We start from the raw sequence: 22,755 nt of genomic DNA on the forward strand, positions 1-22,755 counted from the left end.
TACTTTGGAACACACTCCTTTTACTTCCTAGGGCTTTTTTGATCCATCAGTAGTACTGCACTGAGTGACACTTGCACTGTGGAAGCAACCTTTGAGTGTTGGGTTTCTCTGATGACATGGTTAAGAAAAATGAACAAATCTGATAATGGGGACATGCTGTGAATAACTTTATCTGCCTAACAGCTATGGTGTTTTGATTCCTAAGCAAGCCTATTTTCAATGCAGGTATTTCAATGAGGTATTTTTAAAGACTGTCAGTATCTATAGTATCTATTTGTACTTTCATTGTGGGATTTTTCTGGGGATAAGGCAACTAAATGAAAGTTTAAAAACTTCTTTTTTTCCCCCTTAGGGCATTGAGAAGTATGTCACTGCAGATACAGAAGAAGCAAGATTAAATCAGGAAAAATATCCTAGACCTCTAAATGTAATTGAAGGGCCTTTGATGAATGGCATGAAAATTGTTGGTGATCTTTTTGGTGCTGGAAAGATGTTTCTGCCTCAGGTAATGAGAAAATAATGTCATATGTTTTCCTACTTTACAAAACCTAGCATTGTAAAATGTAGCCAAAACTTTCTGTACTGGCTGTTTTTTCAGATACAGCACAGGAATTGTAAAAATTCAGGTACTGCTGAGAAGCAGCCATTTTCTTTTTTTACTTTGGAACTTGACTTTCTTTATGTATGATTGTCCTGGATGTTTGTTTCTGTTCTTCCTGAGTGTTTTTCTTTATTTGAAATGCAGTTTTAAGTCTGACCCCATGAAAAGGCGCAAGAGAGAAAAAAAGCCCAAATAAAATTTGCTGTGTTAAGTACCTTCCAAGTCTGGGCTTGTCTGTGGCTTTTGGTTCTGTTGTGAGTGGTCTGGGAGGCTGCACTGTGGAAGAAAGTGTTGTGTGGAGCCTTAGCCCAGTAAGGTGTGCAGCCTGCTGCCACAGAATGATCTGAATACTGGTGCCTGGGGCTGCAAATGAAGTTTCATTTATTGCCTGAATGAGAAAGCTAAAAGAAAACTGAGGTTATTCCTATACCTTGTCTTTATTGTTTATTCTGCCCCTACCTTTATCTGTGCAGGTGATAAAGTCTGCTCGAGTTATGAAGAAAGCAGTTGGCCACCTTATTCCCTATATGGAAAAAGAAAGAGAGGAAAGGAGAGCCAAGCAAGGCAGCACAGAAGAAGAGGCAAGATACAGGCCTTTGTGCTGTAGTTTTTTCCTAGAATTCTATGACAAATACAGAAATTATTTATTGCTATTTACATTTATTATGCTGGAAAGTTGATGCAGTCATATGGAAACTGACCATCTTGGCATAATTTGAAGTAGGTTTGAAGTTCATAAAGTGGAGATTTTGTGGAAATTTTCTTTGTGTGTGCCTAAGCTCACAAAGTTTTCTGAATGATGCCAATGAGCCTTTGTAGGCCTTCTATGTCAACGTTATCAATTTCTTGTATTTTTACATGCATTTAATTCTGGTTTATTTATTCTAACTTTATGATGGATTTTGCTACTCGTTTCTAATACTTTTGCCCTTGGTGAACTCTCTAACTCTCCTTTAAAATTTTTAATGGTTTCTAATTCTTCCCTTGAAATCTTACAATGTATTTGCTGTGCATCTGTTGTGTGATTGTTCAGCATAAATGTAACAAATAGAGCAAATAATTTGGAAAGAAAAATGGCCTGATAATTAAACCTGATTGATCTTAATGAAAGGAGGAGGATGCCTTGTCTCTTCTCCCTTACTTTTTCTGGATGTGAAGGTGTCTTCTCTCCTGTATGTCAAGAGAATCTGTTCTCTGGCTGTCACAAATCACCTTTCATCATCTCTCTCCAGCTCATGCTGTTCTCTTTTAATGCAGATAACACTGCTGGTATTTGACACCCTCTGTTTTGTTCTGATTGTTTAAAATCACTACCCCATTGATTCCATGAGCATTGGATTAGAATCTTCTGTGAACCCTCTGGCACGTAATTCTCTGGCTAAAAAGAAGTGAAGTGGAATTCGAGAGGTTCTAAAAAAGATAGCAAACACTCTAAGAGAGTGAGTGAGATGTTCTGTGTAGCTGAGGAGAGCAGGAGGGAAAAGGCAGGGTTTCTGTAATCCTGCTTTGCCTTCTGCTGGGCAAGGGATGTAGTTCCTCTTAAAAAGACATGCCACTGTATAGACAATCAATGAAAGAGATAGAAGAGCTGCATCTATTTCCAAAGTACATTGGCTTGAAGGAAAACAATTTATAGGCTCTGGTAACTGATCTGTCTGATGTTACCCAGGCCACTGTACCCTCCAGGACAGTTTTAGTCACAGACTGCCAGGAAATGCAAAGTGTTGATAGTTACATTTGAGGATAAATAACTGTGGCTGTAGATCTCTATCAAAAATGAAAAAAGAAAGGCCTTTGGATGTATTCCCAGAACTTGAGGACCTCCTTGCCTAAGACAATTGAAATAAGTGTGCCTTAAATAGGGTTTATTTAAAGTGGTATGTGTTGTTGCCCACGTTGTTTGCTACCCAGCAGATTTTTCTTATGTACAAATCCAGTTTTTTTTTTGTATCAATCACTAATTAAAACATCAGAAATTATTAGGTATGATTAGATATGATACCTAATGTGGGGAAGCATGTTTTGGTCTTCTCCCAGTCCTTGATTAATCTCTTTCCCTATTTTTCTCTTTCATTCCAGCAGTATATTTTCAGCTGCAGAATTTTCTGTTGATGTACTGAGATGGCTGACTTACAGACCTCCATTTTGTCTCCTCTGATCTCTGGCCTTCTGTAAAACAGAAACACGGGGAGATACTAGATTTTAGTAAACAGCAACATTGGTGGGCACCTAGGGATTTTATTCAACAAGTGTGTTAGAACCACAGGAGATACTAGTATTGCTCTTGGTAATATATCAAGATTTTTAAAATTGTAATATTGCAACTACAAAAGCAATGTGGGCTCATGAAATAGAGAGCTACTCTATATGTCCAGAAATATAACATCCTTCATAGAGGGATTCAGTCATCCAGTTCTGCCATGTGCAAAGGAGATGAGATACTGTCTGGAAAAATATTTTGTAGTTTCATGTAGAATATGCTCAGCTTTCCACTTTGTTTAAATTCTGTGCAATTCATGTAGTTGCTTACTGGCATCTGATGCTGCAGTAACTCAGACATACTACTGTTATAGCCTGGAGCTGTTCCAAATGACGGCAGTGATTATACAACTAAAAAGGTATTGCCAAGTCCTGTGTCCTGGTGGAGAGCTGCTGTGGGAAGTTGCACTGTTGTCGTGGTGGCAGCACCCTTTGTCAGACTGAATGCCATCTAGCCTAGGATCTGCTTGTGACAGAACAGCTTCCTTTCTTCAAGTTGATCCTTCTGCAGCCTGTTTGTTCAGCTTGGGTAGTCTGAAGCAGCCTGATCACTGCACTGAAAACTCCCTTGTTATTTGTGTTGCATAAAAATAAGCCTTTTCTGCTTTTGCTAATTCCTCTAGTTTAGCTTCTAAGTTTACTAATATCCCATTCTTCTCAGCATTGCATCAAAAGGTTGATCTTGATTCAAAAACAGACATGTAATTATAAGTATTCATACCCTTTTGTTCTAAATATTTAATCTCTTTATTGGCAAGGTGTATATTTGGAGCAAAAGTACCTTAGGAGTTCAGTTATTGCACTGCAAAAAATGCTATCCTGATTGGAAATGGTTTTATCTGCTATTTTGTTTTTTCTAACACAGATTTTGGAGTAGCATCCATACATTTTGTAAGAATAATTCATGTACAAGTTTCTATTACCTGCATCTTTTAAGATGGTTTTTAATACTTACTGTATTATCTGTGCTACACTTTGCAGTCACTTGTACTATAATAGAAGTCTGGGTCATGGATTAGGATTGCACTGTTGAAGGATGTGTTCAAACATACCAAGGCTTCTGAGTAATTTAACTCTTGCTGCTTCTTCAACCTCCAGGATCCCTACCAGGGTACAATAGTACTGGCAACTGTGAAGGGAGATGTACATGATATTGGCAAGAACATTGTGGGAGTTGTTCTGGGCTGCAACAACTTCAGGTAAAGAGAGACTAAGTAGCTGGGAACACAGCTGTAGAAGGGTCAGTAATGAGTACCTCTGTAGCTGCAGCTGTGGTGACAACAGAGCTGGACATGTCTTGGGACTTGTCCTCTGTTCCCCAGGTTGTGATTGGGAACATAGATCATAGCAGCTATTTACTAAATGGGGAGGCAAGAGGAAATATTGCTTCCTCCTTGAATACTGCTTTTCCTGTTGACATCTGAGGTGATTCTGCAGTTTAACATCAACTGGAATATAGATGAGAACATGATTTTTGGGTTTGTTTTATATCAGTTAAATATAATAACTGTGATTTTTTTTTATAATGTCTGAAGATATCAGATATGACAGTTGCAGTAGGCAATACTATCTGTGGGTTGTGTTGGAAAAAATAGTCTTGTAAGATTTAAATTAATCTTGTAGTGTGTTGTTCATGTTGTTTGTTAGCTATAGGGTTTTAAAAACTTGCTGAGGTATGTTTTCTTAAATAAGAGATGAGATTCTCATTGTCTCTGAACTTCAAAATTTAGAACTTCAAGAGAAGTCAGGTCTTTCATGGCCTGTTTACGTGGCGAAGAGTTTGCAAGTGTTGGAATGAATGGTCATGTTTCCATCAGTGTTCTTTTCAAGGATCAGACATTGTGCAAAGCTGAATTGGTTTTGGAACTCTGTCTTACTGTTCATTTCTTTAGTTTTGACTTTGGGTTGTCATTTGCTCTAAAAGGAGACAAAATTATCCCTTTATTTTAAAACACAGAGTGTTGAAGTCAGTAGCAGTGCTGTATATATGCAATATATTCAATTTCATTTCCTCTCGAAATTCTGTTGATTGGATTCAGGCTTTCTTGAGCTTTATTTAGACTTACTGAAAGGAAGCCATAGTGCTCTCTGTAAACATGAGTCTGAGTGAGGCTGAATGAAATCAGCATGCTGGGGTGGTTTACTTGAAAAAATAAAAACCTTGGCAATTTTTAGGGTTAATAGGAATAAAATGCTAACAAAGGGAAGTTCAATGTCCCATTTCATAAAATGTATGCTTTAATGAGGCAAACAAGCTTGATGTGAATCATCTTAGATTCCTGATGTAAGATAAGATGTCCACAAAACATTTTTGTGTTATCCAGATACCTTCAGAAATGCCACTGCTGTGGGTAGGCTGGTAGGTGGCTCAGCAGCACATATCCATTCACTCACTTCCACTCAGTCAACCTCAGTGAGCTGGGAAAGAGAAAAGGAAGAAAGAAAGGAAGGAAGAAAGGAAGATAGATGGATAGATGGATAGATAGATAGATAGATAGATAGATAGATAGATAGATAGATAGATGGATGGTGGGTGGAGAAAAGTTTAGTAACTGAAGGAAAAATGGAAAAAGAAAGAAAGAAAAGTGATGCAAAGGCAATCCCGTTTTTACCTCCTGTGGATTGACTGGTGTCCTGCTGGTTACTGAGCAAAATATGGCTAACTCCTGCTAAGTCACTCACTCTCCCTTTTTTATTGCTGAGCTGGACTTCATTTGCCATGGAAAATTTCTTTGGTTAGTTTGGGTCATCTGCCTAGTTGTGTCTACTCACAGTCTGTTCCTTGAGGGGCTGAAGTAAGAAACAGAAAAAGCCCTGATTCTGTGAAAGCATTGCTCATCAATAGTTAAACTTTAATTTGCAATATTGTTTTGGCCACAGATCTAAAACCATACCAGCTGCTGAGAAGAGAATTAACTCAGCCAGACTTAGTACAACCACAGAAATTTATTTTAAAGAAAAGGCTCCTCTTTCCACTTGCATTTTCTAAGCTATTATGCCATCTGGAACTCTTACTGAAAATTTTACCAGACCTAGAGGTATTTCCTATATAAAAATTCCCAAATGGTCTTGAGAAACAAGCAAAAATCTCTCAGTCTTAACTTCAATTTTTAGGTCAGTTATTTACAGCAAGAGGAATGTATTTGCCCTGTAGCAAAAATTTGATTTGTTATTTAAAGGATCTTGTGTCATCTCCTTTCTTTTCACAGAGTTATTGATTTAGGAGTCATGACTCCATGTGATAAGATATTAAGAGCTGCTGTTGAGAACAAAGCAGGTATAGAGACTTCATTAGTACTTCTGAATTGTTTGATTTTTAAATCACATTTTTTATTGCTACTTATTGCATTCCTATACTGTCTATGATTTGATCAGATTATCTTCAGAGAAATCAGAACTTCTGCTTTAACCATATTAATTATTTAGCATTTGGCACTTCTGTGAAGCTTAGTTTGAGGAGCTGAAACCCTGTATCAAAAGGACAATTGCAGGAGAGGTGTTGTAGTATTTGTCTTACAGATGGATGAATGGAGCCTTGAAAAGGTTTAAGTAACTTCTTGTTGGATCTTAAATCAGTAAAAGAACTTGGCATTCAGCCTGCTAGATCAGTGAGTGTGAGATCAGGAGTGAATTGTTCTAATAAATCATGAACTTTCTGAAACAACTTGCAGTTGCTTTGGAACAGTCTACTGTATCTTGGAAAAGACAAATTGTGTGGAACACAGGTGGTGAAGTTTGAAAGCATTTGCTGTTTCTAGGAGCAGAATTTCTAATTGTTTTGTCTCATTTCCCTCCTCAGTGCTGAGCTTCTGAGACTTGGAGCTTGCTAATCAAAAGTGCTGTTTATTTATTGCTGAACATAGAGCAGTAGGTGTTCAGCAACTGTGAAAACTGAGAAATATCTTAAACTAGGGATTTGGAATCATTATCATTCTTGGAGAGCTTCCACTTTCTAATTGGGTCAAACTTCCCTTCTAGATTAGTGACTGTCTTGCTTTTTGTCTCATTATTTTCTGTCTGATGCATGAAGCTATTTGATGTATGAAATAAACTTTTCTGTACTAATTTCTGTGCCTTTCTAGAATGGATTGGCTAAAAGTTTTGTGTATGTGTGTTTGTAAATTTGCAATAGATATAATTGGCCTGTCTGGTCTCATCACGCCATCTTTGGATGAGATGATTTTTGTCGCCAAGGAAATGGAGAGATTGGCAATAAAGATTCCTTTGCTCATTGGAGGAGCAACTACTTCGAAGTAAGATATCTCAGCTGGGAAGATGGGCAACTTACATGCAGACAGTGTTAATTAGTGAAAAGGAAATTGTGTAGCCATTTCTTTCCCCCTTTCTCTCATTTTTCTGCAACACACATACTGATATGTATTCACCCTAAGATTGACTTGCTTCTTTTTTCAGAAGTCCTAGATTATCAAGGTAAAATGTAGTTAGTTACGTAACAAATAATAGACTTCTTAAACGTTTAATTTTTAAAGTGTATATTATATGTGGAAATACCGTGTTTTCTCTAAAAGTTCTTGTACATATGCAAATAAATGTAGTTCTGTTCTTCTGAGGGGTTGAATGATCTATTTTGATTCACCAAAGCATTCTAAAAATGCAGGATTTTGAGACTAGAAATGGCCATGTTGATGTCAGGGAGCTATTATCTTTAAGGATGTTACTGTGTTTTCCTGGATCACTGTTCAATGTGGTGATGACTGTGTTGAGCCTCCAGTGCTGCTCAAGCAGGCTGGTAGGGGATAAAGCCCCACTGCTTGCCTTAAAGTATTTACTGTGTTGATTTTGATAGACTGAGCTGTTAAAATCTTGTTCTCTCAGGTCTGTCCAAATGAAATAATACAGCTGCTGTGATTTTCTGAAGACCATGTTGACAGCTCAGTGACACCTAGTATTAGCATTACCGGAGATGTGCTCTGGGCATGTATAACAGCCGTGGGTCACGCTTTGCTAACTGGTTTGTGTACAATATACTCGAGGAGGTGACAGCTCAGAAGACTCTAGAGGTCATTTTTGTGTAACTAAAAGCTGTGAGCAGTGTTGGTTTCTTTATCAGAGCAACACATACTGTATTCTGTATTTTTGGCTTTAGCAAATCATCTCATAATTTGACAGACAATGGAAAGTAGGGTCACTATCTGCCTTTATTGTTCCTGCACGTATAATGCAAAGTTCGCTGTATCCCTTCTAAGAAACGTCTTTTGATGGACATTTCTCATGACCAGTGTGCTTGGGAAGGTGGTAACTTAATTATCCAATCCCTGGTCATTGTTGAGAATTTATATATTCTAGAGTCAGAGGATAAAAGATGTTTTTTTGTTCTGACGCTGAGAATGTTCATGTGTTACCATGTAGTGGTTGATATAGTGCCATTTTAGAATCATGTCTGCTTTTGTTTCCTTTGCCTGTTCCTATCAAAACAGTAGAGATAGCTTTTTGTAAAAAACAGAGCTGCTAAGGTAAAAATGTGTCTCCTAGAAGCAAATTCAGGGGGATGCTGGACAGTTATTTACACAGCTGTGTTGCACAGTCATAAGTAAACCTCCATGTCCAAGTGCTTTAAATATTTGACAGAACCTGAAGAGAAAGGGATCTTGCTTTTGTTAGGGAAGATTGCTTCCTTGGCTCTAATTAAATTTAATTTTAGAAATGTTGTTTGACCTTAGCATTACAAGAAAGCAAATTATAAGGCCTATAAGATCTTTGTTCCTACACTTGCTTGCAGAGTTTTGGTAGGACTCTGAGCAGAGCTCATTCTTACATCACTAGAAACTGTTAGCAGTGTTGCTGTCTTTATCAGAGCAGCATATATTGTAGCAGACCTATTAGAGTCCGTATTTTGTGGTTTCAGCAAGTAGTCTCATAATTTGACAGACTGTGAAGAGAAGGTACTGTCCTCATTGCACCTGTAGTTACAATGCAAAATTCACTGCATCTTCAGGGTACAAATTTATAATATTTATTGGCCACTGGCAGAATTTGTTCCTCAGCTGTATAGAGGACTTAGGCCTCTGATTTTGAGAAATTGAATAATCATCACTGAATTAGGTTAATGCTAATCCACAGACCCAAAAATTAGCGTGTGGGAGGAAAAAATGTAAGATGAGCAAAAAGGATTAAAGAAGTTGTTAGTTCTTGGTAGGCTTAGTTTGGAAAAGTCTTACTGATTTCTGAGACTTAAAACTAATGAGTTGCTGATTTTCATTCAGCTGGTAAGACATTGAGGGATTGTGAGTTGGCACATTATTTATGAAGTGTTCTGATACACTTTGAAGAAAAGTGGTTATATACCTGTTATTGAAATCTGTGTTTAATGATTCATAGATAGCAGATGGCTGAATGAATTTCTTCTTTTGAAGTTCTATGCATTAAGTTAGGATTTATTTCACTGGGGATTTTGTCTGCTTTTTTTGTTGGTGGGTTGCTTGGTCTTTTTTTGTTTTGTTGTATTTTTGCTTTAGTTTTAAAACGCTCACTCTTTTTCTTTTTCATTGAAGAACACACACAGCTGTTAAAATTGCCCCACGATATAGCGCACCTGTAGTTCATGTCCTGGATGCATCCAAGAGTGTTGTGGTTGTAAGTTCTAAATTATAGTTTCTTGTCCATGCCCTGTTTTTCTGTTGTCCCTTCCATCCTTTCCTCTGAGGCTTAATGTTGTGGCAGAAAATTAAAAGGGGCACATCAGAGACAAGTTTCTAAATTACACTTGCTTCAACTGTTTTGTGCTGCCACATGCTTCTCAATTGGCTTTTGACAGTTACTGTCACTGGGCACTTTTATTTGAATGTCCATTAGTCTAGTGAGGGTGACATTCACTGTGAGTGCTTGATTGTTGCTTTGTAGTGAAGACTGATGGAGTTGTGTGAACTGCTATTATGGCTAATTTGGATATATTTCTGAAGTTAGTCAGCAACATTTGTACTGAGAAACGTGTGTCTGGAGTTTTTTGGGATGGATTCTCTTTCAGAGAAATGGGTGGTCTTAACTGGCAAATATGTGGTGGTAAAGAGTAGGCCAAGCTGTGTGTTGCTTCTGTGACTCTTCAGTCTCTGAAGTTTGGGAGTATTCTGCTCTTTCCAGAGCTAGACTTGGCTCTGCTAATGTTACCTGTGTAGTAGGGCAGAGATCTCAGTAATAATTGCAGTCTAAACGTGTCCAGTTTGAATGTAGGTTGCTGATTATTGGTAAGGCTTAGTTTAGTGTTGCCAAGAGAGTCCGAAAGACAGGTTGCCTAGTCTGAAATTCACACTTTGTCCTTACCATAGTGTGATACACTATGTACTTAGTGTTTTTTTCTTCATTTTTTCAGTGTTCCCAGCTCTTAGACGATAGCATGAAGGATGATTTCTTTGAAGAAATATTAGAGGAATATGAAGAAATTAGACAAGAGCACTATGAGTCTCTCAAGGTACAAATGTAATTGATTATCTTCTTGTTTGAAGTTGTTGGCACTTGCTTTTCAGCTATTATTAATAACTTGATTTTACTCTTGTTGTTCAGCTCCTTATGAAGACCTTCAGGTATATTTGTTTTGATTTAAAACTTGCAGTAAGATGGATTGAAAACTTCCAGAAGTGCTTATGAAATCAAATTTTCTAGCCTATAAGGCCTTCTGCAGGAGTCTTAACACATGCTTGGCAAATTCTTGATTGTCCTCAATGGCTGATCTGTGGTATCTAGAACCTCCATGGAGCTGGAAGTCATGTCATCTTATCAACCTACAGAAGACCAGTGCTCTCCTGGAGCAGTAGCAGGATATGTGGAGCTTCAGCTGGGGTAGTGAAAATGGTACTGGTAGCTTTTGCTGGTACTGAGACACACTCTATTGAGAATTTTAAACCACCATGCTTTCCTAATGTCTTAGTCTCGTTTAGGTGAGTGATCAGAGCAGTAGGAGAATGTCTTTCTCTGCCTGTATTTTAGCGTATTTTGAAGTAATAAAGGAACTTCTGGTGTAGTTGAGAGGAACCAGAAAACTTGTAGCCCAGTTTCATTAGAATTCTACAGGCAAAAATAATGTGATGTAATCTTACTTTACACTTGAGAACTGGGAGTTGCTGAGACTGAAATTATCTGTTGTTAGATTCATCCTGAAGAGTATTTTGAGTAAAACTCTACCATGAAGTCCACAGTTACAGTTCATGTGACTGAAATATGGTGTTCTGAAATTAACCTTTATATCTATATAGGAAAGAAGATACTTGTCTCTACAGCAAGCTAGAAGAAAAGGTTTCCATAATAATTGGTTATCAGGTGATATACCAGGTCAGCTATATGTTGTTGTTTGTGGTTTCTGTGCCTTCATTTTATTTTGTATGTTTATTTTACATGTTTTTTTTTAATTAAATTATACTTTAAACTTCGGAATATAGAAGTGTAAAAGCTTAAGTCAATTGGTACCTGTCTCAACAATGATTTTTTGCATTAATTTGAACATTCTGCTTCTGCTTTTTTGCAGCTAATTTAAAAAATAATTAATATTTATAAAGATAACTGGAAAAAAAAATCCCAAAACAATGAGTTACCCATCACAACATATAAACAAAGAAAACATTAGTGATGGCTTTTGAAAACTGGCTGGCTCATTGTATTGCACACCTTACTGTACCATGTTTGGGGAACACATGCTGTAACATGGCATTTTTATCAAATTCTTCCTTACAGTCTTTCCTATCCTTCCCCCATCAGTTTTTGTACTGTTTTGGTTTTTTTTAAATTATACTAGAAGTATAAACAGCATTCAGGTTGCATCCTGCAGTGACATTAAACTGCTTTCTGTCCTTCCATTTACAAGACTCAACAAGATACTAATTTTCAATAACTTATCTTCATGTGTTATGAAGTATTGAACAGACAAAACAAGTGCAAAGCTTGTGGCTTCACACAGATCCATCTTGCTTTTTCACTTGTGTGTATGCATCTGAACATGTGTGATGGCTGCAAAAGTTCTTAGAAATTACATAAAAATGTACAGAAATATTCTGCAGTGTCATAGTACATGTTTGTATATAGAAAGGAATTGGTAAATATGGAAGGTGTGTACCCATGAAGTATGTTAGGGATTGATAAACTCTAAGTTTTTTTGGTCTTGTGTCTAAGCCAATATTCTGATCAATTAAATAAATTCCAAAGTCCAACACCTAAAACCTATTGATTTATGTGGAAGAACAAATGACCTTAATTTTTCTATTTCAGCTTTATAGGCCTCTTATGTTTTTTTTTCTTCTTTTGTTACATTGTAACTGTGGAGTATGGTATGACTTGGGAAAATACCTCTACGAGAATTTTAGGATAGTTAGTTTGGAAGAGGTCATTTGCAGGGGTGGAGGTTGTTGAACATCAGTTACACTGTGAATGTTAAAGCAATTTTAAATTATTTTCATCATGTTGGATTATGCTTCTGATTGCTACAGTTAAACCAAAATTCATTGGCACAAAAGTCTTTGAGGATTATGACCTGGAGAGGCTGGTGGAGTACATTGACTGGAAACCTTTCTTTGACGTCTGGCAACTTAGAGGAAAGTATCCCAACCGGAGTTTCCCTAAGATCTTTAATGATAAAACTGTAGGTGGGTATTGAAACTTCAATAATTGCATTTACTTCATATAACTAATCCTAACGGCCCCAATATGCTGCAGTAAGATTCCAAATCTTTTGAAACAATAGGAATAGTAGAAATACGTGCAAAGAATGTCACTGAAATAGTTTGTTCGAAGCAACACTTAGTGAGCCAAGTGTTGCCATGTGAGGCTGAAAATGAAGTGTGGAAAAATGCTCAGCATTTATTTATGCATCTTATTTAGCATTCACCTGCCAAAGCACAGGGAGGTATTTTATTAACAAAAAATGGCAACAGAGCACTTAATGTATCTGTGTTCCTGTTGTGGGTGAAGATGGCAAGCTCCTTTTGAAGCTGTTCAGTAGGCTTTGAAATATGTGATAAAATGGCAAGGGTGACACTGCAAGCAATGTTCTGGGTCTGCTGCACGCTGGGAATGTAGGTGTGCACACTGGGTCTCTTTCTAATTTTATTCTGTGTTCTCTGTCTCTACTAGGTGCTGGCTGAAACATTTTGTGCTTTGTTTGTGGTTTTTTTCCCTAAAATATATGTTGTTACAGCCCTATGATCACACTGCAGTCTTCCTATTTGCTGTAGCGACAAATCGTTGCAGTCATTGGACAATTATGTGAAAAATTAATCAATATTCAAACAATTCTTAAACCTATTTAGCCAGTCATGAAAACATGCCTTCTCTAAGGCAGTTTCTTTGTTTTTAATAGGTGAAGAAGCAAAGAGAGTTTATAATGATGCTCAAGATCTACTGAAAACATTGATTAATGAAAAGAAATTACAAGCCAGAGGTGTGGTTGGGTTCTGGCCAGCTCGAAGTGTTCAAGATGATATCTACTTGTATGCTGTAGAAGAGGCAGTGGGATCTTCAGAACCAGTAGCAAAATTTTATGGATTGAGGCAACAGGTACAGTGACAGCACATTTGTTAAGTGACTTTTTTTTCCTCCTGAATTTCAGGAGTGTAGTAGAAGTGCCCTATTAAAATCTGTAGAAAATAGTTGTTGTAATCTCTCTGCAGCAGTTGTCTTGTCATTTCTTACAGTAATAACAAGATCCTGTTAGTGATGAGCCAGGTCTTTGTATTGTAGTATTTGTAGTATTTTGCATTGTAATAATTGTACAAAATGCTTTATAAGTTTGACATCTTCAGATATGATGTGCATTTTAGGTCTCAGTTTTATGATGTTCTAAAGCAGTGCGTTGTGCAAATTAATCACATTACTCTTGTGTTGCTAAATTAGAACCTAATGAACTTTAGTTCTCTAATATCCCTGGATTCTACTTTAGATGAAAAATTCTACTTGAATGTGTTAATGTTTAAACCCAGTTAGAATTTAAAAAAACTGGAAAATAAAGCTCAATGGAGACAAGTGCTTCTGATAGCTTTAATTTTTTTTGTAAAATTCACTCTATGAAGGGTCCATTTAGAATTAGTTGCAGCTAATTTTGATGGAGAGAATCATACTTAGATTTGCATTTAATTTGGTAGATTGAATTTGCAAGACACTCTGTCTCTCATTATTCCCTATCTTCTGATTTGGCTTCTTCATAGTTCATATATTCAGAGTCTTCATATATTGGCAGAGAAAAAATGAAACTATCTACATTTCTGGAGTACAATACTCTGTGAGTGCAGTCGTGTGCCAATATTGCAGAACTGTACTAAGAAGTACCTGGCTCTTAAATTTATCTGTTGCAGTTCCCTGAGATGGATCTAGTGCATCTTGACAGTCCATGGCAAGTGTTAATATAAAATGCTCTCAACAAGCACACAGTCACAGATGTTTCAGAGACTTAAGGCTTAGTTAAACATTTTGATATCCCATGTAAATCAGTTTTACCACTCTTATGCTTCCTGGCTTTTCCCCAGGAAAATACTGATTTGATGTTGTTATTGTAATGCTTTTTCTTATTGGAATACTGTTATTTTCCTTAACCTTTTTTACCCTCTTTATCCCAGTTATTCAGGCGTCTCTCAAAAGTTAAGGTCGTGAAACTCTGTGCATACTGTTCTTCTGGACTCCATGTATTTTAGCTGCATCTCTTCATATGATTTATACAGTAACTCAGGAGAGATTTCAGCAGAGCAAAAGTAGAAGAGAATAACTGTCTTCTCTTTCTTATATAAAATGTTCCTTTCAGTAGACAGAGTTCTCTCCATGACATTGGCACTAATTAAGGATGTGATATAAATCCAAAAGTTAGAGATGCATGTAATATTTTCCTTAGTTCTAATAATTGCAAATGAACTTTAAAATTATCATAAGTTTCACCTGTGGAGAAAAAGGATATTTCTTTACTTTTATGGTACTTTCTGTAACCTTGTAGGTTAATAGACAATTTTTCTTTGTTTTTCAGGGGTGGGAGTGTTTTATTTGCTTTTAAGATGCAGTTGGGAATGGGTGAAATGCATTGCTAAAATATTGTCATAGGATAAAGAAAATGAATCTTCAGCTAAGAGATAGCCGTTAAATAACTTTCCTCTCTCTGTAAGTTGGGTAGATTTGCAAGTACTGTGCCACCTCTTAAACAGCAATCATGCTTCCACAATGAATATACTGATAGGATTCGAGATTTCTTTTTGGATGCTCAGTCACCTTTTTCTGTTATCTTTCTTCCATTTTGGAAAAGGATCCAATGAGCAGTATAATTCCCTATTTCACAGAATCAATTAGGTTGGAAAAGACCTCTGAGATTGAGTCCAACCTGTGATTGAACAATTCCATGTCAACTAGACCATGGCACTGAGTGCCATGTCCAGTTGTTCCTCAAATACCTCTGGGGATAGCGACTGCACCACCTCCTTGGGCAGTCTGTTACAGTATCTAATCACACTTTCTGTGAAGAATTTCCTCCAAATGTCCAACCTACACCTCCCCTAGCACAGCTTAAGACTGTGTCATCTTGTTCTGTCAGTTGTTACCTGGGAGAAGAGACCAGCCCCCACCTGGCAACAACCTCTGTTGAGGTAGTTGTAGAGAGCAATCTCTCTCGTTTTCCCCAGCTCCCTCAGCCACTTCTCATAGGATGAGTGCTCCAGAAACATTACCAGCTTCATTGCCCATCTCTGGACTTGCTCCTGCACCTGAGTGTTCAGTTGGGGATCCAAAACTGAACACAGTATTCAAATGCAGCCTCACTTGTGGCAGGTACAAGGGAAGAATCACTTCTCTAGTCCTGCTGGCCACACTGTTTCTGATGCAGGCAAGGGAGCCACTAGCCTTATTGGCCACCTGGGCGCTCTGCTGATTTGTGTTCAGCTGGGTATTGATCAGCACCTCCAGGTCTTTTTCCACTGGGCCACTTCCTTTTATATAAACCCACTTGAACTTTGCTTAGGATTCAACTTTCTAGTAGCAGTACATACATTTTGTTTGTGTGTGATTAGTAGAAAGTATCTATCATGGGCGCTGTTTTATCTGGATTACTGAGCACATCGTTTGTAACATAAGAAACTAGGAGTGTTTATAAACTCATAACCATTCTACAGTGGGAGTTGCTGAAGAATTCTTCAGTTTGCACATCAACCATCAGCTTTGTTAACAAATGTGGAATCTGTTAGGGGTAGAGATGAAATATTCCTCCTCTTACCCAGTTGTTGGCATAAGAGTGTTACTTACTCTGTAATAATTTTTTGCAGTATAAGCTGTTAAATCTTAGTAGCTGTAAATAGAAGCAGAATGTGTGTTCAGTGCTGCATTTCTCTTCTTTGGTGTTTTGTTCTTCAGTGGTCCAAACACCCTCAAGAGTAAGAGAGGTGGTTTTCTTCTAATTTAACTATAGCAAAAATACCATGGCTCAAAGACTAGCTAGGTGTTTGTTAGAAATGCCCTAAGCCCTTTTGTCTTAAAAATACTGGTCTATAGTTCAATAGTGCACTAATGCTGTATTTTTAAATGTTCTGATGTATCTCATTGATTTTGTTACTTTAGGCTGAAAAGGACTCTGCCTGCACAGATCCATATTACTGCCTCTCTGACTTCATAGCACCACTGGATTCTGGCATTTGTGACTACTTAGGCCTGTTTGCTGTGGCCTGCTTTGGTGTAGATGATTTATGCAGTGAATTTAGGAAACAGGATGATGAATACAACATCATAATGGTGAAGGCTCTCGGTGATCGGCTTGCAGAGGTATGAGGTTTCATTGTGTCTTTCCTTGCAACTTTCAGCACTTAGAGCCACTTGGGTTCAATGCAAGTGGAGGTAGCTCTAGCTGGGGATTTCAAGCTATAGCAGGGTTTCAGAAATTATTATTATTATTAGTAGTAGTAGTAGTAGTTGTTGTTGTTGTTACTATTATCCAAAGATATTTACTGAAATGGAAATTGTTCCTGAAGGGCAACTGTTGCTGGGAAAATCATGTAAGCTGGAGGAGCAGTTCAGAAAAGCTGTTGCTGACTTTGAGCTAGAGGAAAGGTCCTCTGCTAAAAGGAGCAGTAGCTCATGCTTGTATCTGATCTTAGCATGGAGGCAAGAATGATGTGGCCTTCCATAGCTAGACCTGTGTGAGACACCCAGATTGTCAAAACTGAATGGCTTTAGTGCTATAATGAAGTGTTGCTACCATATGTTATTGAATTTTGTCTTTTTGGGTTAATTGTCCACGTCTTTACCTCTTTAAAGCATGACAATCAAAAAACCACTCTCTACCAATAAGAGAAGTAACTAAAATACTTTAATTAGCAAAATAAATGTTTCATGTGAATTTTAATTCTTTCAAGTATCTCACCTATGTTAAGAGCTCTCTAAAATATGGAAATGTGAGAAAGCATCTATCATTGTTCATCTTAATCAAACAGCTGTTCCATCAGTCTGTACAAAGTGAAAATTAAAAAAAAAATCTTTTAATTCTATTCCAAGGCATTTGCTGAAGAGCTTCATGAAAGAGTTCGAAGAGAATTCTGGGCCTACAGTAGTAGTGAGCAGCTGGATCTCTCTGGCCTGCGCAAAATTAAATATGAGGGAATTCGCCCTGCCCCTGGATATCCCAGCCAGCCTGACCATACAGAAAAACTCACCATGTGGAAACTTGCAAACATTGAGGAAACAACAGGTAACTCTGCTTTACTAAGATTCTTAAACTGCTTGTTATGTGAAATCAAAATTCCAACCAAAGAAAAAACTGAGTGCTGCAGAACTACATAAAATACTAAACTGAAGTGCTTCTGGGAATTTCTGTCTTCCCTATTTTATTCCCACTTATTTTGCCTCATTCAGTGAAGAATTTGCAAAATGCTTCCAGTGCTTTTGGTGGAGGAGTTGTGTTCCTAATTAGCAGATCACATGCAAACAGGGTTCTGCTGCACAGAAAAAAATTATGGCATCTTCATCGTTTTAAGAAGGCATTCCAGATAGAAACAGAAAAAAAGCCAATTCAGCAAAATATTTCCTGGTCCACAGGAACCTTGAGATAGTAATTCTTAAAAAGGGATTTGTTAAATTTCTTTTTCTCTGATATTTTGCATGTCAGGAGTTTCACTGGTACTTCCATAATTCCAAAAATACTTTCCTGTGCTTCAAAACTTCATTTGCCAAAATGTCCAAGTTTTTTCCTTCAAATGGCAGAGTTACTCTACTGTAATTGTAATGAAAGTTGCAGTATGTCGGAGGTTTTCTTAATGGTTAACAAGTGGAAAAAGGGTTTGGTCTTAGCTCATCTGAAGGCTGCTTGGTTTTTTTGAGTTTGCTTGAAGCTTCCCAACATAAAAAAAGGTTCTGAATTTGTGCTTATTCGTAATTCAAAGAATAAGAAAACCCTCATTCTCTTTTCCAGGAATTGGTCTCACAGAATCACTGGCAATGATACCTGCTTCTGCGGTTTCTGGCCTCTACTTTTCCAGTCCTAATTCCAAATATTTCGCTGTTGGCAAGATATGTAAAGATCAGGTAACTTACACTGTCAACTGTAGTAATGTTAGAGCATTCAAAATCATCTTATGAGCAGATGTCTCAAAATTTTGTAAACATATAAATCTGGAGTTTAAAGATCTGCATCACATTTTGTGGTCCCTTTGCAGGTAGAAGATTACGCACTGAGAAAAAATTTGTCTGTGGCAGAGGTGGAGAAGTGGCTGGAACCCATTTTGGGATATGATACTGAAGAACTGTGATATTTGTGGGTGAACTTCCTTTTTTGATGGTCCATTTGCCAGAAGGAACAAGAAAATTCTTCCCACTGGAAACAGCTTTCTTCCATCCATCCCACTAGCTTGTCTGATTGTCTTAAATTTTTAATCAAGGAACTTAATATTTCAAATCAAATCTGCCTGGTACCCTTGGCTTGGGACCATAAATGTATTTAGTTTCTCAGTCACAGCAGCATACTTTTATTTCTTTTTATTTTTTCACAAAGACTCTAGCAGAGAAGCTAGGTGTAGGGTGAGACAGGGAAACTGCAAAGCTGTCCTGTTCTCTGGAAGATTTTGAAATCAGGGGTAAGAATTTCCCATGGCTGTGGATATGCATAGAACAGAATTTAGCTTCTGTTATTTTAGTGTGTTCTGGCAAGTCCAGGGACAGAAATATGGGATTTTTCTGCAAAGTCGCAAAATGTTTTATACTGAGTGATCAAGAACAACTGAAGTATAACAGATCTCCTTTTTAAAAATCATCTGCTGAGTGTTTAGTCTTGTACTTGGGAACACACATTGTTCTCAATGGTAGAACTATCAGAATAACAGAATCTTCTGGAGTAGTGTCAGAGATATGTATTGTGAAATGGGATGTCGGAACCCATGGAGTTGTCTGCTTCATGCTTCCTCTTCCTTTCAGCAAGTCACAGTCTGTATATTCTGTACAAAGGCTATTGGCACTTCCTACATTACAGTAAATGTTGTGAAGCTTAATTCATACATAAACAATCATTTGTACATGAAAATTGTGATGGCAACATATTTGCTGCTACAGACAGCCAGAAAGCTTGGATCTGACTTTGACAGAGTTTTTAACCTTCTAGAAAACTGGATTTTAAAAGCAAATAATACTGTCATACGTAACAGATAATATTGTAGACATATTCTTCAGATTTAACTGAGTCTGCTAATTGTTCATAGCTTTCATAATTTCTGAAAAGTGCCTCAAGTATTATTTAAATGCTAATTTAGTAAAATATTATTACAGAACCCCTCCTTTTTTTCGTCTCTAATTGTAAACAAAAGACCAATATTGTAAGGAAGATGTTCTTTTAATAGTTTATTGCAATCTATTAATAGCTATGTACTTTTTGTAATGTCTTCATCTGAACTGATGATAAAAGAATCATCTTGTATCAACAGTTTAATAAAGATGGTGTTATCCTATTAGAATCCTTTAAATGGCAACAATAAAATGTGTGCAATAATCTGAGAAGATAATGTCAAAATTAATATACACTTGTACCATGAACCTGAAATTTTAGAAGCTGCTATGGGGTTTTTAAAGTAGTTGCGTAAGTGTGTTCTTAACTGAATCTTTTAGAATGGCTCATCCTTTAATGACTTACAAAAATAATTTCTAAATGGATCTCCCTTCCCCCTGCCTCTCTCCATGTCAAGGGACTTGTGACATGTCCTTGCTGAGCAGCTGATTTTTGTAGTGGGAACTGTTTCTCAGTAGAACACTCGTTTAGATTGCCAAGAAATAGAGTAAAATGTCCTTAATATAAAAGATGATTTGTTCCTGAAATATGTGAAATTTGAAATCCTCTCTGCTTTGTTTTTGGTAATTGCACTTCTGCTGATCAATTTAACGCTTGGAATCTCTCCTCTCTGGCACTCTTCCATATTCTTATATTTGGAATCAGAGTGCCTTATTAGTCTGAAAATTTGATTGTGTGAATGGGGTCAAAGTTTGACTTGCTCAGCTTGGTTTGTTTATTGATACATTTTCCTGAAGTCAGTGGAAACCAGTTCAGTGAGTGCAGCTGACAGCAGGAGGTCTCTGCTGTCTAACAGTGGTGGTGTTACCTTATTTACAAGCAGAGGGATTCAAAAGTTGTGCCGTTGCTTTAGCCCTTCACACATGGCATCACACACTGGGAAAATCTTCACATTTGCCTGCAAAACTTGTCATTGGGAGAATCTGTTTGGAATAATTACTACTTGTTATTATGCAAATGTTTTATCAAGCACAGTTCCTTTAAAGCTTTGTTATTTTAAATTTTCAGTTAACGTTTTGGATAAGACAAATTTTTATTCTTGTCTCCAGAGCTAAGGTAAACTGTGAAGCAAAAGAATTTCATAATTGTACCATGGAAGGCTATTTTGCTTGAAAGACTGACAAGTTTAGAATGCATAAAATATTTTTTGCAGTGCTTTTCTAAATACTATTACCACAGGTTCTAGATGTAAGAGATGATGGAAAATGTAAATGCTTTGTAAACAACTCTTGGTTTAGTTCTTGTGAGTAATTTACTTTGGTTACTGATTTTTTTCTTCTAAGTCAGGCCAGCAGCCTGGAGATTAAGTTTTGTGGCACATATATTTTATGGCTGTCAGGAGGGAATACTATTAAACCTGCCCCTTCATTACCAGGTCTGTTTCAGTGCTGCTGTTACTCCTGGGAAGAATCTAGTGCAGCTTGTTTTGTCATTAGGGTGCTATCAAGGTCAGGTCATTTATCAAAAAAAAAACCCTAAAAATCACTTTTCTTTTTTTTTTCCAAGTATTTCTGCATCTTTTGTGAATCTTCTGCTTTCTTGTTTAACAATGTGAAAGTTATACACCCTTTAAATTAATTTCTGCTTCTTAAAACACAAGTCATATTCAGAAAATGAAGGGAATAGTGAGAGGCCTTTGAGACCATGCCTTTTCTGAAAGGATTTGTTTACTAGTAACTGTGACTGGGTTCCATTAATTTTGCTTTTTAAATCTTTGTCTGGTTACCTGAGTGTGCCTTGAAAAAGTGGATTCAGGGTCTTAAAATGAGGAACAAGAGAAGAAATAACTCCATTAATTAGTTGAGGAGCATGGTTTCCTTACATAAACAGTAGCACGTGTTCTCAGTCACTTGGAGAAACGGATTCCTGTGCCCTCAATTTATCATGGCCTTGTCAGGGCACAGCCTGTTAAGCCCTCCTACAAAGTTCTTTCATTTGATTGTCAGGCTTCTGTAGGTGCCAGTTTCCAAATGAACATGCACTGTGAACAGAATGCAAACACATCCACCCTGCTTTCACTCAGCATTTGTAAACTGTACAGCTAAAGGCAGAACTGAAAAACCAGTGGAGTTCGCCCCCATGTTTGTTCTAATAATACCACCCTGGCTGAATATCGCGAGTTTCTGACCATGCCACATGCCTGATATAAATAGCCATGCAAAGGAGACCTCAGCTGAGATTACCAAACTTGGTGTTTTGGGTTTGTGAGTCAACTCCAGCCAGAATGGCAAAAGCAATCTAGTAATTATCCTCGCTGGCCTGAAGCTGCTGTGATGACTGTGGGATGAAAGGCCTTGTTTTCTTCCTCAGTGCCCTAAGGCACCAGGGTGTCTTGTGCCTACAGCTCCTGATCAGGCAAAGGGGAGTGATCCCAGGCCAGGGTGGGTGGTCTCTGCCATTCCTTCCTACAAAAATGAAATGTGTTGGGGGAGTGTTGAAACTCAAACTGACACCATGTTAGTTCTTAGCTCATGGTCTCTCCTGTCCCCTCTCCCTGTCAAATTGGCCTCCTCTTCTTCCTTTTCAGTAGTCCTCCTCCTTAGCTGCATGACAGGGTTCTCTGTAGGTTCTGCCAAAATGAAACTGTAGGAGTCTTTTTAAAAAGAAATTTCTTTTATGTCTTTTATGTCTGTTCCAGAAGGAAATTTTTCACCAGGCAAGCATTGGACAATATTAATAAATGTGTTCATAGCCCTGCCTATAGGAGCTTTATACCGTGTGTGTCAGTCATTCCTAAAAAAAATTGCAGAGAAGGCCACACAACGTGTTAAACTATTCCCTGTGTTTTAATTGCATCTTTAGTTACATGGTGGTTTTCATCTAGATAGCAAAACCAAAATGTGTATTAATTACATCCTTTGTCAGTGTACTGTTTTAAGCCCACAATTAATAATGAGCTGATAGTAAAACTAAATAAAATTAATGTAATTTTCAACTGAAGTATTTTAATGGTATGAACTACTAAGAAGAAGTAAAGAATTCATCTGTGCCTTGCTGATATAACAAATACTTTAAAAATTCTTTAGGTAGCTGATGACTCAAGATAAATTCTGCTTCATAAAATATTTGAGTACAAACTCAGGTTACAAAACACTAATAATTTGATTTAAAAGGCTGTATCACTGCTTTCTAGAAATAGCTGATAAAAATGATTTATGAAAGTTTG

At 37.3% G+C, this 22,755-nt stretch overlaps 1 protein-coding gene across 3 annotated transcripts in view; it reads left to right on the top strand.

The window, feature by feature from the left end:
* MTR (5-methyltetrahydrofolate-homocysteine methyltransferase) overlaps positions 1-22,524 on the top strand; it is a 51,822-nt gene extending 29,298 nt beyond the window's left edge. For all 3 annotated transcript variants that reach the window (XM_015622542.2, XM_015622543.2, XM_015622544.2), the window contains 14 exons: positions 353-505; positions 1,075-1,182; positions 3,959-4,059; positions 6,070-6,137; positions 6,993-7,113; positions 9,373-9,454; positions 10,188-10,286; positions 11,068-11,143; positions 12,292-12,447; positions 13,161-13,357; positions 16,385-16,585; positions 17,315-17,507; positions 18,228-18,340; positions 18,472-22,524. In XM_015622542.2, the coding sequence (XP_015478028.1) occupies positions 353-505; positions 1,075-1,182; positions 3,959-4,059; positions 6,070-6,137; positions 6,993-7,113; positions 9,373-9,454; positions 10,188-10,286; positions 11,068-11,143; positions 12,292-12,447; positions 13,161-13,357; positions 16,385-16,585; positions 17,315-17,507; positions 18,228-18,340; positions 18,472-18,564 (1,761 nt within the window). In that variant the 3' untranslated portion in view covers positions 18,565-22,524. The remainder of the gene's footprint in view (positions 1-352; positions 506-1,074; positions 1,183-3,958; positions 4,060-6,069; positions 6,138-6,992; positions 7,114-9,372; positions 9,455-10,187; positions 10,287-11,067; positions 11,144-12,291; positions 12,448-13,160; positions 13,358-16,384; positions 16,586-17,314; positions 17,508-18,227; positions 18,341-18,471) is intronic.
* The last annotated feature ends 231 nt before the right edge of the window (positions 22,525-22,755 follow it).

Source organism: Parus major, chromosome 3, assembly GCF_001522545.3.
Source record: "Parus major isolate Abel chromosome 3, Parus_major1.1, whole genome shotgun sequence".
Lineage (NCBI taxonomy): Eukaryota > Metazoa > Chordata > Aves > Passeriformes > Paridae > Parus > Parus major.